Below are 16,008 nucleotides of genomic sequence, written 5' to 3' on the forward strand. Positions count from 1 at the left end.
TCCAAGAATAAGGTGAGAAGCAGGGATACAAAAGGAGGATTTATTAATGCACTGAAGTTGCTCACTTATCAGCACCATGTTGTGGTCAATCACATGTCGTAGAAAAATGTGATTTTGCAGGCTTTGCTTCAGTGATTTTTAATCAGTGTTTTTCGGTTTACTGACATCTGTTTGGCCCTAAATGTCTCCATTTGAATTCTGTGTGTGTGTGTGTGTGTGTGTGTGTGTGTGTGTGTGTGTGTGTGTGTGTGTGTGTGTGTGTGTGTGCGTGTGTGTGTGTGTGTGTGTGTGTGTCAGATTGTGGGAAATGGCAGTGAGCAGCAACTCCAAAGGGAGCTAGAGGATGTCCTCATGGAACCGTCATTAGGCGACGCCAGGCCGGGGCCCCTGGCGGGCGCCGGGGACCATGACCTCCTGCTCACCACAGCATCGCCCGTAGCACCAGGCACTGATCCCCTCAGTTCGGCATCACCCAAGGTGGAGATGGTACTTCCTGTTCAGACAGCTCAGGAGAGCGAGCTGAATGAGCGGTCCTATCGGGGTGAGTGGTCATGCCTGGTAATTCTAAACGTTTAGCTGCAAGGAACTGAATTGGCTCATGCAAAACTTGAGGTGAAATTAATTGTGTGTGTGTGTGCGCACGCGCGCGCACATCATTAATGCAGGAGAACACTGACTGCACATTGCTCTGGATGAGAGAACCCGTACACTTTGACTGCTATGATAAATGCGTCGTGATAATTAAAATTTAAAATGGTCATACTGACTGAAAATGTAATCCTGTTTATCTCTAATCCATAAACTGTTGAATCCTTCTTGGAAATGATGGCCTTGATCACCTCTAGAAATCATTTTTGACTGGATAAGAAAGTGTCTCATCGTGACATCAAATGATTGAGCAACCAAGCCTCAAATCATGATCCAACATGTGAGATGAAGGGCAGTGTGTCTGCACACAACGATGCCGAAATAAAAGCATGCGGGGTTTGGCTTCAAGTAGCCGTATCCTAATATTTTCCACAATATTTCATAAAATAGTCATCGGTACAACCTGTCTCTGCTTGAAGCAAAACCACGCATGCAGGCTATCTCTCGTGGCGCGCAAGCTAATCTAACACTCCGTTTCACAAGGAGAGGACAGTAATATATTCTCCGGACAGACAAATGAAGAATTTAACTTTTTAGAAAATGTGCCCCATGTTACATCTGGTGTAAAAATCACACACCATTTGATAAAAAGAACATCATGGTGGTGGTTGTGTGTTCCGGGACCGCTCGATTGCTTCAGGACCTGGACGACATGCTCTGATTAATGGAACATATTAACAGCATCTTTTTTTATTCCAGTGCATAGAAAGTCACTTTATGCCACCGGAGGTGAAGAAAGGTCTACAATTAAACGATCAAAGTAGAGCTCATGACGTGCTTCCTTCACAGGAGATGAATCGTCATCAGACGGCAGTCCTGGTAGTCCCATCCCAGATGAGGACAGTGTAGTCTTCAGTCAGCTGACATATCTCGGGTGCGCCTCGGTCAACGCTCCCCGCAGTGAAGTGGAGGCTCTCCGTATGATGGACATCCTGAGGGGGCAGTGTCAGCTCCCCTTGGACGTCACGTTGTGTGTGCCAGGCGTGTCTGAAGGCACTGTCAGGTAATTGGAGAATTTTTAGCCATGTCCTCCGAGCGATCCAGGAGGTTAATTCTACCCGATATGACTGCGAACAGTCAACCCTGATCAGGTTTGAATTGGTACAGTATTTGCAGCATTTGCAATAGAAGTACCAAAGTCATTTATGGAGTAGGATTTGTTTACCCGTGTGACAAATTGTAACTCACGACATTCTTACTGAATTTGCACAAAACTGCAGCTTTTTTGGAAATTGAGACAGTTCGCAGTGGTACCCGTGATGAGCGTTGCTTCACATTCATTTTCACAGGCTTTTGGACCCCAACAACAGTGCGGAGATCGCCAACTACCCGATCTATAAGATTCTGTTCTGCGTGCGCGGCCATGACGGCACGCCGGAGAGTGACTGCTTTGCGTTCACCGAGAGCCACTACAACGCCGAGATCTTCAGGATCCATGTGTTCCGTTGCCAAATCCAAGAGGCAGTAAGTTCTTTTTTTCATTTCTTTTTCTCACATGAATAATATGATACCGTCGTTTCTCAACGAGTGGGAATCCCTCTCAGCGACTCCGGCTCCTGATTAGCCAAGTCAAGGCTATTCAAAAGTAATGTGAAAATGTTAGCACAGTTTATCAGTGAATCACTGAAGAAAGAAGAGTTGAGATCCACAGATTGCGCCAAATCGAGTCTTGTGATGAGCAGAGTGGCTTTTTGGGCACATGAGGAGCGCGATCATGACACACCCATTTGTTTCCTGTGAAAGTGAGCAATGCTTACAGAAGTGGCTGCAGATAATGGATCATAACAATTATTATTCCAGATTCTGACACGATTGCTCAGCAGTGTTTTTTCTTCTGGGGAGCTACGCAATGTACTTGATTTTTGCCATTTTACAGAATGTCTCTATAATAACAAATTTTGTTTTGTTTTAAATGACAGTTTTGCACGACGTAAATTGTCACATTCGCTCATGTTACTTCTCTGATTGTGGATGTGCCTCCCACATCTGCAACTGCCTATATGATGAAACCCTGGCCACTATTTGACCAAGTACTTCATGCGCAATGTTAAAGTTTTCGAAATAGTTAAGACTGAGCAGGAATACCCAAAATTTTCTGTGTTCCCCTCACATTGCAGTCTATTTATATAAACACGGTCAATGTTGCTAGGAGCGTTCTGTCGACCTTGTCTTGGATCGCCGATCCCCAGCCCCCTGCCCCCTGCCCCTGACCCCGACCCTGTAGCATGTCCCACAGGTGCCACGTCAGTGTTGGGAGCTTCCCCGGTGCAAAGGCGTTATGTCATGCACTCCGGGCTGTGTTGCAGTACTCATATAACCCACACACAAAATATTAAGAAAAGCCCCCAGAACAAGAGGTGTTAAGGGAGACGATGTGTCACTGCTTATATCATTCAACAGAAGTGGCGGGGGGGGGGGGGGGGGGTTTAGGCTTCAGAACCCCCAGTCCTAATTGAAACTGCATTTTTGCCACGCTACTCGCATGAACCTTAAAATGTCAACTTGGTATTTTAGCGTGTGTGTGTTTTGCTGTTTGAATTCCAGCTCAGGGCTTCTTGAGTGGAGTTTTCATCTTTCCCCTTTGCTGGTTTCTCCTTTGTTCATTCCCAGAACATGTATGTTAGGTTCATTGAAGGCTCCAAATAAACAAAAGAACCTCTTAGACTTTTCCTAACAGTGGCATAAAAAGGCATATTCGCGACGATTCTGGTCTAATGATGTTTTCCATTTTAGGAGCTCCGCTCTGTTTCAATAAACAAAGAAACTTCACGTTATTGTCACCATGTGACACAATGACATACGTGAACCTCTGGAGTGTGAACAGGGCGATGTTACGAATCGCAATGCTGCTGCTGGTTCTTTGTTGAAGAACATCTCCGCAGCCCTTTATTCTTTTCTTCACATTATTTGCCAAACCGTTGTGCTGCTTTCCCTCTCTGCAGGTGAGTCGGATTCTGTACAGCTTTGCCACAGCATTTCGGCGGTCAGCTAAGAAGGCGGCACTGGCGTCGCAGCAGCTTGCTCCACTCACGCCAGATAGTGACTTGTTTACCTTCACCGTCAGCCTGGAAATCAAGGAGGATGATGGCAAAGGCACTTTCAGGTATAAGAATTGATGATGTGTTTTCCTAGCTTATCAGATACTGACTGAAAACGTACACACACACTGACAATGGATAAATTAAAAAAAAAAAGTCTTCCTTAAACAAAAAATTGCATTAACCTCAGTACCTCCATTGAGCTATCCATTGAAGACAAGCATGCCACTTTTTTGTATTTATGCTGGAAAGCATAAATACAAGTGTGAAACAGCGTGAAACAGCTTCTTTTTTTTTGTACAAATGAGGGGATGTAAAATCAGCCAGCCATACAAGGTAAGCTTAAACTTCAATTGAGCAAGTGTATCTTTATTTCATCGAACACAATGAGTTCCCTCTTTCCATGTTGCTTGCTCTCTTGTTTGAGGTTATGCAATTAAGACCAGAAATAGCAAGACATCCTTGAAGCTTCCATCACGCTCCAGTTCAGAGGGAAACACAAGTGCCTGTGTGGTTGCTGCTTTCAACCAGCTTTTGACCAGTTTTTATTTCTTCCCCAATCGTCCCCATGTGCTCTCAACTATTAACATTTCAAATAGATTTAAAGACTAGATTATCTTCACATTTGAATCCGAAGCGAACAACATTCACGCACAGGGCACGCACACTCAGATGAGGGAATTAGTTTGTGAGATTCGAAAGAACAAAGCACAACCCTATTCTTTCGTTTCACTTAGCTATGAACTAAATTTGATTGGAATCGACCTGTCGTGATGCATTTTGGTGTATTTCTTCTTGCACGATTCAAACTCGCTCTTAATGTGTGGTGAGGAATTTAGATTTTGTCTTCTATGATTTACTGCTTTATTCCCCCCTCCCCCCAGTGCTGTAGCAAAAGACAAGGACAAGCAGAGCTTCAAACTACGTGCCGGAATGGACAAGAAAATAGTCATTTATGTCCAGCAGACGTCCAATAAGGAACTGGCTATTGAGCGGTAAGAGGAAACACACACGCACACTCACGTGCACGAGGATGAAAATGTCAAATATCTAATGCTTGGATCGGTATACAATAATTAGGCCTGTTCAAGAAGCTAGTTGTAGTAACTGACTAGCAAGATTTGATTGTTTGTTGAAGGTTTTTTTTTTTGTGTGTGTGCCTCTGCTCAAGGTGTTTTGGTCTTCTGCTTAGCCCTGGAAAGAACGTCAAAAACAGTGACATGCACCTTCTAGACCTGGTAGGTTAGTTGTGTGCACTTCTGTGTGTATCGATACCTTGGATGTATTTTGAATACAATAAAACATCTGTGATTTTAATAGTAATTAGTGTATACACATTTGGACAAATGGACGACTCCTCAATAAACGCCCCTTTTTTTGTACTCCTTTACAGAGGATGGATAACATTCACCAAGAAAAAACCCCAAAAACCCACATTTGTTCAGTGTATGAATAAATGCGCGTTGAGCTGTCCCATGTGGAGTTATTTATATGTGGGCATGAGCTAATTCCCTCCGACTTGTGCCCCCTTTTAGGAGTCAATGGGAAAGAGCTCCGACGGGAAGTCTTACATCATCACAGGAAGTTGGAACCCCAGCACGCCCCAGTTCCAGGCTGTGAACGAGGAAACGCCCAAAGGTAACAAAGACCAGCTACTGTATTATTAACAAAAACAAAAGAACCCCGCTATTAGCTGCCTTTGTTTTTCTGTTTCACATCCACACATGTAAATTGCTTTATGGTCGCACTGATCTTCAAAGAACTTAATAATCACTTGACATAAATTGTGGGCAACATGCAGCATCTCCAGAAACCGCAGTTTTTTTCCCCCCACACATTATTTCAAAATGGAATCACATTTTTTTTGCCCCTCCAAATTCTCCAAACAACACCCCGTCTGTTTTCAAACAAGGCTGTAATATACAATACTTCCCAGATCCACTGTTTGTCTCAATAGATTTGCAAAGTCAGTGTGATTTTACCCACGACCAGGGCTGTGCTGTTTCCATTCTTATAGATCAGGAAATACAATTTCCAATTGAGCTTAATGATATTTGGAGTTATTTGCTTCCGACTCAAAACTCGCCCTATCAAATAAATCACTCTCTTGACTTCACTGATAAATGAGTAGTCCTAGGAAACATGTTTACCAGGTTTTAACTGTTACACGTACACAAGTATGAATTGAGTTCAACCACTGATGACATTTCAGTGACAAGAAAATGACAGCTAGTTAGCCACTAGCTAGCTAATATAGCAGTACACAGCTTCACTTAGTGCCTCTTCTTGTCAAACAGCGCAGACAGTTGGAATAAATTACCGGTAAATGAAACACTAACTAACCTCCCTTGCTTGGATAAGCAGTGCCACGTTGTTCATTGATTGGTCTTGGTTAATTGGTGATGATAAATAAAACCGTTTTTCTTGCTTTTGTAGATAAATGTATGTACATGACGACAGCGGTGGACCTCGTCATTACAGAAGTCGAAGAGCCGGTGCGTTTCCTTCTGGAGACGAGGGTCCGGGTTTGCTCTCCCAACGATCGTCTCTTTTGGCCCTTCAGCAAGCGCAGCCACACTGAAACCTACTACCTGAAACTGCGACAGGTATGCCGACTTATGGCGAGCACTTGCGGTTTCATCCAAGCAAATGAAGGTCAAGCTTAAAATCAGTTTATGCTAATGCTGCACAAAGTGAAAATACTTCCTCATTGCATTTTTTTTTCTTCTTCAGATGGAGCGCAAGGAGCGGAAAAGTCCCTCCGCCGACACACTTTACGAGGTGGTGAGTTTGGAAAGTGAGACAGAGAGAGAGAAACGGAAGACCACAGCTAGTCCTGGTATCCCTCCTGGCGCGCCGGGTTCGATGGTCCCTTCTCCACCCGAGGATGACGAAGAGGAAGGTAAAAAAAAAAAGTTTTCGTCTGTTAATCATCATTTTGGCGACCCGGTAAATATCTCAATGCATTTAATCATAAGAAAATGTTGTTGTAAAAGAGTAAAATTTCAAATAGAAAGCACGAATTCCGCCCTTGTGAATGAACCTCTATCGAAATCACAGCACAACTCCGCGGACATCTCACTGAATAGTTTATACACTCTGATATTTATCATTGCTCGTCCTTGTCACTGATGGCTATAATACACTATTTAAGCAGGAAATGAAAACGCTCCCCCTGAAGGCTGTCCCGGATATAAATGTGATGTTCGCCCGAGTCCTCGTGGTGCCAGGTCACAAGCTGTGTTGGAGAACTTCTTGTGCTGTACTTCAGGTGTCAGCAACCATGTGTTTGTGTTATTTTTAAGACGTCCACACAAATGCGGATATTCCGCCTCACTCATAGTCAAGAGATCCAGATTCGAATCTTTGCTCTCTCTGTGTGCCCACCAGTTCGCACAGTTTATATATATATAAAATATGCTGCCTTCAGCTGATGGGTAGATGGATAGATAAGCGGCGTGACGTCAATGCGCGGCCGTGAAAAGAGCCCACTTATTTTCTCGTTGTTCATTCTCCATCTCACATGCAGCCAATACGGAAGCTGCGGGCCATGATTGAGCGAAAGCTTGCCGCATTAAGCAAAACATAATACAACGGCTCTTTAGTCGAGAGAACACATTTTTGTGCACCATGTAGGTGTATCACATCCCGCTCCTGGCAGTTTTCACAAATTCTAAGGGCAAATAACTTGTGCGATGGCAACTCTGATGTTTGATGGAGATTACTTTGAATGCCTGGGAGGGGAGGCGCCTCACCACTTTGTACACATCTGACTCCGGGTTGCACATTGTGTTCTTTTATTTATTTTTTGCACGTTGCATTGCAATTCATTTCAACGTGGTCGAAAAAAAATAAAATTATTATGTATTATTGAAGTTGTGTATTCTAAAGATTTATTGAACAACTTCTCCAATCTTTCACTGAAAAAATACCCACCAAAAAGCTCATACGCCCGAAATTGCAATCGGTTGTCTAATTTGAAGCGTCACAAATACTCTGTTTCGAACAGCTTTACTTGCCCTTAAAAAAATCCTCGAATTTCACATTCAAGCTCTTGCAACCTTTTTTTTCTGGGAATTTAGATGTTATGGAGGATTGATTGCTCATTTTTAATATTATTCTTTTTTTTTTTTTTTTTTTTAATTCCACAAAAATGGCGGCCACTTACCATGTTGCTCATAAATTGTCTTTGTTACATTCTTCCTCTTTGCCACCACCATTGATAGTCTGCGGTCACATAAAAAAGAAGCCAAAGAATAAGAAAAACACTTGTGGGCGGGGGGTATTCTTTTTGATTTGGACTCCGATGAAGTCTCACAAGATTTGCTGAAAGTGTCATGTGAAACCTTTTTTTTTTTTCTGGGGCATTCAGCGCCATTTGACTTCAAAGACACCACGGGGCTTTCAATAGCTGTCGAGTCATTAAAAGTAGTTTGTGTGACAGGCAACATTTCTTCTAAGCTGCACGCATGCGCAATTGCGCACTTCTCTCAACCTCTCGGCGCACACAGTGACAGCTGGCGCGCACCATGCACACATGACATTTCTACACTCATTCTTTTATTTTCCACCCACTTTAATCAACAAACAGGACACCAGACTAGTCCCACCTCCGTTACAGTTTCAGTAGTGCGACCGAGGGTGCGCACTCAGTTGTTCTACGATAGTTTGATGTATACATTGACGCACATTCACTCACACTCACCACAGACTAGAGGCTGGAGGCGACGCGCGGACCGCTCCGTTCAGGAAGTCCAAACATGGACATAGTTTACGAGCCCCTTGAATGAGGGTCTTTCGTGCGTTTCGACGGTCAGGTGACTAGAAATGTTTCTGTTTTATTAAATGACATGTTTTCCGTTATTTATGAGTGGACATCGTGTGATCATAGTTATACACACCGTGTGCTCAAGGATAAGTCACCAACGTCGTCCAATTTTATTCGTGTCATAAATCTCCCATTCGATGATATGTTCTATTTTGATATAAAGGTAACTGGAATTGTTTTCATAACCTACTTAGATCACGCAAACTTGTTATGATCGCAGGTTTTGGACAGATGTGATACCGGTTTGACGCCGTGTGCATGTCTGTTGTTGCTCACCGTGGTCCAAAGAGTGCTCAGGGAGTTTGTGTGTGTGTGCTTAGACGGATGGAAAATGTAGCAAGTAAATGTTTTTTTTTTTTGTGTGTCTAGATAATGACGAGCCATTACTCAGTGGTTCTGGTGATGTTTCCAAAGAGTGTGCTGAGAAGATCCTGGAGACCTGGGGAGACTTGCTATCTAAGTGGTAAGGTCTTTTGTTGTGTTTGGCCTTTAGCAGTCTTTCTACTTCCTCTGAAACAAACAGTCACACAATTGCCCCTTATTTATTTATTTGAGGGAACAAGATAAGCACCTTGCTGGGGTAGCTCTCCTCTCCCATTGCTGCATTTGTTTTTTAATTAAAAGCATGTGATTTAAAAAAAAAAATAGGACGTGTGGTGTCTTGAAAGCGTGCGTGCTTTGGGTAGCTTGAGCAGGACAAAATGTAAAATGGTTGCACAATTTAAGTCATGACCCTAAGGCCAGATGACAGAGAAGCTCCGGCCTACTGTTGAACCGTGAATTATGGTCGTCACGGTGACTACAGATGTTTCCGTACACACAACTTTGGTTCCTCTTGCTAGTCAACTGTTTTTCCCCTGAGCATTAAAATGACTGGTATTACATAATTGGGACACATTGTAAATGTAAAATCGCATTAAAAGTAGAAGTGAATCTAGTCAGTAATCGGGGTGCCAAGTGGCTTCCGATACGATATCAATCTTGCATCTCAAGGCATGCCCGATACTGATGGTGATCCGTTACGATATCAGCAGGAATGAAGCATGCTTTTATTTTTTTACTAAGAAATGTAAGAGCCTTGATCATGTGATACTATTTCACACAAAGATCAATTGTCAACCTCAAGTATGAGATATTGGAGATTTTAGATGTAGACAGATATAACCTGATGCTGTTTTTTTTTTTTTTGGTCTTATATTGGACCAATATCAATTAGATCTGTCTGTGTTGAATGCGATCACCACTGGCGCTGAATTTGCCACGCTTCTAATTTTTATGAATGCGCTAAGCCGCCAACAGCTACGAGAAGAAGCATTTTGTTACTTGGCGGAAGGCACAGGCCAACAAATGCCTGCGCTACAATTTTGATGCGCTCAAGGTGACATGGTAGGTTTAAAGTCGAGATTCTCCCCGCATCTTGTGCCGCGTGATGATGCATTTGTTATGAGTTTATTACGTGCTACTCATAACCTTGAAAACTTGGGTGCCATTACTTTTGTGAACCAAGCTCTCAATTGGTTCATCGACTGTAATTGACCAGAGAAATCATCCCTATGACTGACCACTGCTCTTCCGCCTCCTTTCTCAGGCATATGAATCTGTCCGTGCGTCCCAGGCCGCTTCCAGCTCTGGTGCGGAGCGGAATACCCGAGGCGCTCCGTGGCGAGGTGTGGCAGCTCTTGTCTGGTTGCCACAACAATGACCATCAGGTCGAGGAGTACCGCACTCTAATCACAAAGGTAAGGCAAAACAACACAATAGTAATTACTTAAGGATGACACACACGCAAATCTACTATACTATAATATTTTTACCCTTAATTTTATTTCGCAATATGTAGGGGAAAAAATATGCAAGTAGCAGAGGCAGATGATGGTACTTTCCAATTTCAATAAATGTAGCAAGTAGTCGTCCGACCAGACATGTTGTTCACCCCTGCATAGAATAAAAAAGGCTCATGGGTCTCTCGAGAGTAGCAAACCCTGCTACAGTGACCCAAAAAAAAAAAAAAATCCCAGGATTTTTATTTTGGGATTATTTCCCACAGTCCAGACATGCAATCTTTTTCCAAAAGTTCCCAGTTCCGCAGTAGAGTGGCGCCAAAGCATTTAATCGGACATTTTTACGTTGGGCTAACGGGAGGTATGACAACAGTACACCCCCCTCACACCTCAAATTATAAAAAAAAAAAAAATAATAATAAATGTAATCATCAGGAGCTTCCTCACAGTTTTTAATGCAACTTGTCCTTGGTTTTGTGCATTCACACAGTAATTGCTTTTTCCCTTCAATGTTTTATGTGTTGTTCTAATCTAAGTACTTATATTTGATCCGACACTGCAAGTACTGTAGTTTTTCGCACATACCCATGGGCATGTGGTTATATGTTGTATTTCAACCCCCCCACACACACACACACACACACACACACCAAAATGTGCCAATGCTGCTCTTCAGTTCTTGGCTGCAACTCTGTTGCCTGCTTATGTAAAGGCAACATCCCGGGGGCACAATGCTGGTTCCCAGGTGGTGAAAACATGTTGGTCTTGCCTTTTTCCTCCACTTCCCTCTTGACCCCCCCACCCCGCTGCCTGACCACTGTGCCCACCTCCCTTTCCAAGACTTTTTTTCTCTTTCTGTTTAACAACAGTCCCTGCAGATGCATTTGTGTTAACTTAAATGGTATGAATGGAATGTTAGCTTTCCCTCACAATATCATAACAATGATGTGCAGCGCTACTGATTTGATAACCACTGGACAGAAAGTTGGAAAGTATTTTTAAGGCATTCCAGGAAAACACGTGCGGCTTGTCCAACAGACATTTCTCGATTTATTTAGTCTACTCAAAGCTTGGCTGGTTGAGAGTGTCAGCAATAGTATATAAAGTATGTTCAGCAATACCGAAACCTTTTCAAGTTCAATGCCCCTCAAATTGAGAAATTTACAAAAAAAATGTTTCGGTACATCTGGGTGGATCATGCCTCTTGGCCAAAGTCTGCTGGGATAGACTCCTGCTCACCCCTCATAGGGGCAAGCGCTATAGAAAATGGATGGGGGAGTGGTCTTAGAATTGGGGGGGGTTCTTAATTTTTTTTTTTTGTTGCTTTCTTGCCATAACTAATTCCACTAAAAATGTACACTAAAAATGTACCATAGAATAAATAATGATAAATTCATAATTAGTTTGTTCACAGTTATGTTCCAATATCAGTTTTGGATGAGGATTTTGTTAGCCTTGGATATAGTCAAATTTATCTCTTCAAAGAACAGTAAAAATCTATCAACATTCACTTTGCAATTACTACTCTTCATAATTAACTTGGCTTCTTATGTACTCTGCTCATTATTTAATGACTAGGCTCCCATCTTTTTTTTAATTTGTGCATACCGTGGTCACATGCCAGCTCCTACGTTTTGTGCTCTTGTGCATACTGTGTTGTTAGCGTATGCGCGCGTGCGTGCATCTCCCTGTGTTGCACGAACATTGTGTCCTAGCTAGCAGCCTCTTTGATCCCTTGACCTGGTCTCGGCCTGTCTGAACATGCTGTCCATCAGCCTTTCTGATGAGGCCATTGAAAATGCGGTTACAGTTTCAAATGCAACCTTTTTTTCCCCCAATAGACCCCTGACGCGAACCTCCCTGCTACAGAGTACTGAAAGTACCAGATTATATTTGAATGCTGACTAATTAACATTCCAGCCAGTAACCAAAAAGAGCAAAACCCATTACGCTATTGTAGCCATGGCCCGCATTTTTAATTATTTCCATAAATTAAAGCAGGCAGGAGGCATTGAGTGACAGAGCCAATATGCGTGGTTTTGGCGAGTTGCCTATCCTAACTCGCCCAGTGGAAGCTGATTGTCGCGAAGTTGTGTCAAAAGAGAGGACAGAAATAAAACGGGAACACCTATTTGATGTGTGAAGAAGCTAACACCTGGGTTGGTTGACATCTCATGTTTCTTTTTCCGCTGCGCAGTACCGACTCACCATTCTGTCAGTCGTGCTTTAAAAAAAACAACAAAAAAAAACAACAACAACAATGGAGGAGAGTGTGGCTGTCCTGTATTTACTTTTTGGTGTACTGGCCCAGGTAAGGAGACACATCCAAGAGGAGACTAAAGGGCAGCAAAAAATAAATACAAAATGCAGCACTGGATCTGATGCACAGCAACACTGTTTCGGGAACGCTCTCTAATTCCGCATGACAATTTGAGGCTGGATGAGTTTTTATGGAAGAACCTTCGAACCTCGGCTTCAACTCCATCAGTGGCATGACCTCCAGCTTCCCGGAACTTACATGTAACGGCCAAGTGTCCCAATACTTTGTGTAACGCCACGATGCTTTCAGCAAGACAAAACAGGCCATTGTGACTCTCCAAATGCCAATACCTTGGGATAGTTGGAATCAGAAGTGCTTGTATTGTGTTGCCATGTGTTAGGCACGGGAATGCCCTCTCCAAGCGGTATCCAAGTTTTGATGAAAACACAACTTAAGTTGGATGGGAACAGAACTGAGGGCCTTTTGTGCTTTTGGTGAAAGAAAAAGCGCATGATGTCAACTGCATGGTGCACATGCATGTCAATACTTTAATCACGGTCACATCTTGTCAGTTTCTTCCCTCGTTGAATTTTCATAGCATCGTGTGCCAAAGCAGCCACTGACTTGATGGGGTATTTTAACTGCGATGTTTGTAATTTGCAGCACAGTAGAATGCGGTCTAGTGACCGCGTAACCACGTTCCTTTTGCACTTTACATTGATTGAAATCAAAATATCAGTTGCCCATAGTTACGAATATAAATGGTGATTGTTTTGTCGATATAAAGATAAGATAAACAAAACAGCTTTGAGGCACGGAGTAGTCTTCTGGATTAAATCGTTTTTTTTTTTTTTTTTTTTTTTTTTTTTGGTGAATCAGGATTTTTATGGCGACCAAGACAAAACGACACGGGACATAATTTACACACTCTGGGTGTCAAAGTCTCCCGTGACCCCAATCATTAAAGAGAAACAAGCGAGCGGGCCCCCCATTAATTACAACAACCAGATTCAGCAGAATGCTGAGTTTTTATTTGTTGGAATCGTCGGAATTGTGGTTCAGTGGTGCTTCCCAAAGTATGGTGACTAGTTAAAACGAGTTCTGAGACCTTGCACAGTGTACAAAGTTGTAGGTCTATGTTGTGCTCAGTTCAGCAAGCAAGTGTCAGGATGTCACGCTGCCTCCTCTTCATCATTGTGGCTGCACCCTTTCCATCCTGCCATTTTGTTCCTAATATCCCAAACTTCTTTCTCACCTTTCCTCTTTTCTCTGATGAGCTCTCTCCTCCCTTGCCTCTCCCTGCTATCCCCCCCCCCCATTCCTCTCCATGCAACCCTCTTCGCCTCGCTGTCATTTATTTTTAGCTCCTCGTGCGGTGGGCCGAGGGGGTGCGTGAATGCAAGGGAGTGTGTCTGGATTTTGCTGGCTGGGGCGGAGAGAGAAAGGTGCAGGCTGGTGTGTGTATGCGCGTGTTTGGGTCTCGATCACGCGACGGCAAATTGCTGGGCACGAGACAAACTCTGCGGCTTTCCAAAAGTCATTAAATGAGGATGTAGATCATCTAGCGTTTGGCTATTAATATCCGACTGGGGGCCTAATTTTAGTGCAGGATCCTGTGTAATTAGATCTAATCATAACAGCGCATATCCTTGTAAGTTGTCGCACAGGTTCATTAGACTGAGGAGGTGGGTGGGGGGGGCTGTCACAACTAAGTTGTTTAAGAAGATGCAATCGAAAAGCTTTTCCGTACAAGCTTGAGCAGTCCTCCAGAGTTTATAATGAACAACTGTCTGCTAGAAGGGAGATTAAGATGTCAGGTTCACTTTTGCCGACTCACGCTTAGCTGACGCTTTCAAAATTGTGTCATGCAGCATCTGCAAATCTGTTCGACCGAAAGCATGCATGCACACCCCTTCCTGTCCAACTAGAATTTAATTTGGGATTTATTTGGTACGTACTTTTGTCATTTGGTTCTAAAAACGAGATCAATTTATCGTCAATATAAAATCCTACTGGCCATATTTTGTAACTGCATTCCTGTTTATATGGTTATGCTACAGTCTACTGAAATTCCAAAATGGCCCCCCTGATCCCCTGCCCCAAAAAACAGCCACGAATAAGCACTACCCAACTGTATGGCGTTTTTTTTTTGTTCGCATAGCATTGTTGGCGTGCGTAATCAGATATTGCTATATTTTCCAATCGCATTGTGTGGCTATATTGACGACCTGCCAAGGTGAAGCTGATAGATGGACTGAGTGTTCAGTGATTTAGCGGTCAGCGGTTCGTTTTCAGAATAGTCAATTCTGTCCGTCTGAACTTGATGAACTCGTACCGAAATGATTTTGTCTTCTCGACAACGTGCAAGTGAGGCATTATCCGTTTTGCTCTTGTTTCTGGTGTTAATTAGGACGATCTCAGGCTGTGGAAATAGAACAGTTTGTGTTACACTTTCAGGACCTGTAGAGTTCTCTTGCGCTGGTTCTGTTGTGTTGTTGTTGTGCGTTTTAATTTTTTTTTTCATGCATTTGGGAAGTGAGCATCATCACAGTCGTTTTATCTGGAAAACAAGCGTGATCGTAGTAATTTGGATGCTTGGTGAAGAAATAGCAGAGCATGGAAAAAGAGGGCATACCAATGCAATTTAGGTTTTCGGGGAATGTTCATCATTTCTTGATTGTAGATTATGGTTTCCCTTGAGTGAATCACATGACTTTTTTTTGCCATTTTGGCATCATTGTGGCGATTGAGGATCGCATGGTGAGAAATGACCAAAACAAATAGCCATGCGGAAGATAGCTTACCATGTTGCGCTGTCTGAGCTCTAGACAAAAGCAGTATTGTACACCACAGTCTCCACTTTGCTGCAGCGGTGTGTTGTCTTGTGCCCGTCGTCTTCTGACTGTGGCCAGTGGGCACATGGTGAAAAATAAGTACAAGAAAAACCCTTCATCTTCTGCACTGTTGTTTATTAGCATCTTGTTCTGGCTGTTCAATGTGAAATGTTGTTTACTTATTTTATTTTTTTTGCAGTTTCTTGCGGTGCTCTTTTGAAATAAAAATCCCACAGCGACACGAGTCGAGCTGGTGCTCTGCAGTGACAACGCGGTGGTAAACATGATGCCGAAAAACATTGGTCAAATTTTTAAGTTTGTAGCCATATTTGAGTACTCAACATGATTGCTTTTCAACCTTGATTATGACAAATAAACTTTGTCAAAAATAGTTTATGGTCTGTATACGGTCATTAGACCAGTCCTGTTTGCTCAGTTGGATTTGATGCTGCCCAAAACCGTGCTTTTAGGTATTCCATGTGCTACCGCTTATTAAAATGACCAGGAAATTGAAGAAAACAAGGTGGTCTAATTTCTTTCATTGATGAAGTATTCATCGTCGAATTGCATTTCTCGTTTCGGTAGAAATTAAAATGTTGATTTCAAGCCGGAGAACACT

General features: G+C 42.9%; 1 protein-coding gene across 7 annotated transcripts in view; it reads left to right on the forward strand.

Annotated features, from left to right (window-relative positions):
• rabgap1 (RAB GTPase activating protein 1) overlaps positions 1-16,008 on the forward strand; it is a 45,204-nt gene that overhangs the window by 7,152 nt on the left and 22,044 nt on the right. For all 7 annotated transcript variants that reach the window (XM_086134483.1, XM_086134482.1, XM_086134484.1 and 4 more), the window contains 11 exons: positions 298-541; positions 1,438-1,651; positions 1,938-2,112; positions 3,591-3,751; positions 4,571-4,681; positions 4,858-4,924; positions 5,222-5,324; positions 6,123-6,292; positions 6,420-6,588; positions 8,884-8,977; positions 10,103-10,253. In XM_086134483.1, coding sequence (XP_085990609.1) covers positions 298-541; positions 1,438-1,651; positions 1,938-2,112; positions 3,591-3,751; positions 4,571-4,681; positions 4,858-4,924; positions 5,222-5,324; positions 6,123-6,292; positions 6,420-6,588; positions 8,884-8,977; positions 10,103-10,253 — 1,659 coding nt within the window. The remainder of the gene's footprint in view (positions 1-297; positions 542-1,437; positions 1,652-1,937; positions 2,113-3,590; positions 3,752-4,570; positions 4,682-4,857; positions 4,925-5,221; positions 5,325-6,122; positions 6,293-6,419; positions 6,589-8,883; positions 8,978-10,102; positions 10,254-16,008) is intronic.

Source organism: Hippocampus guttulatus, chromosome 17 (assembly GCF_054856545.1).
Source record: "Hippocampus guttulatus isolate MCC_2025c chromosome 17, RoL_Hgut_1.0, whole genome shotgun sequence".
Classification (NCBI taxonomy): Eukaryota; Metazoa; Chordata; class Actinopteri; order Syngnathiformes; family Syngnathidae; genus Hippocampus; species Hippocampus guttulatus.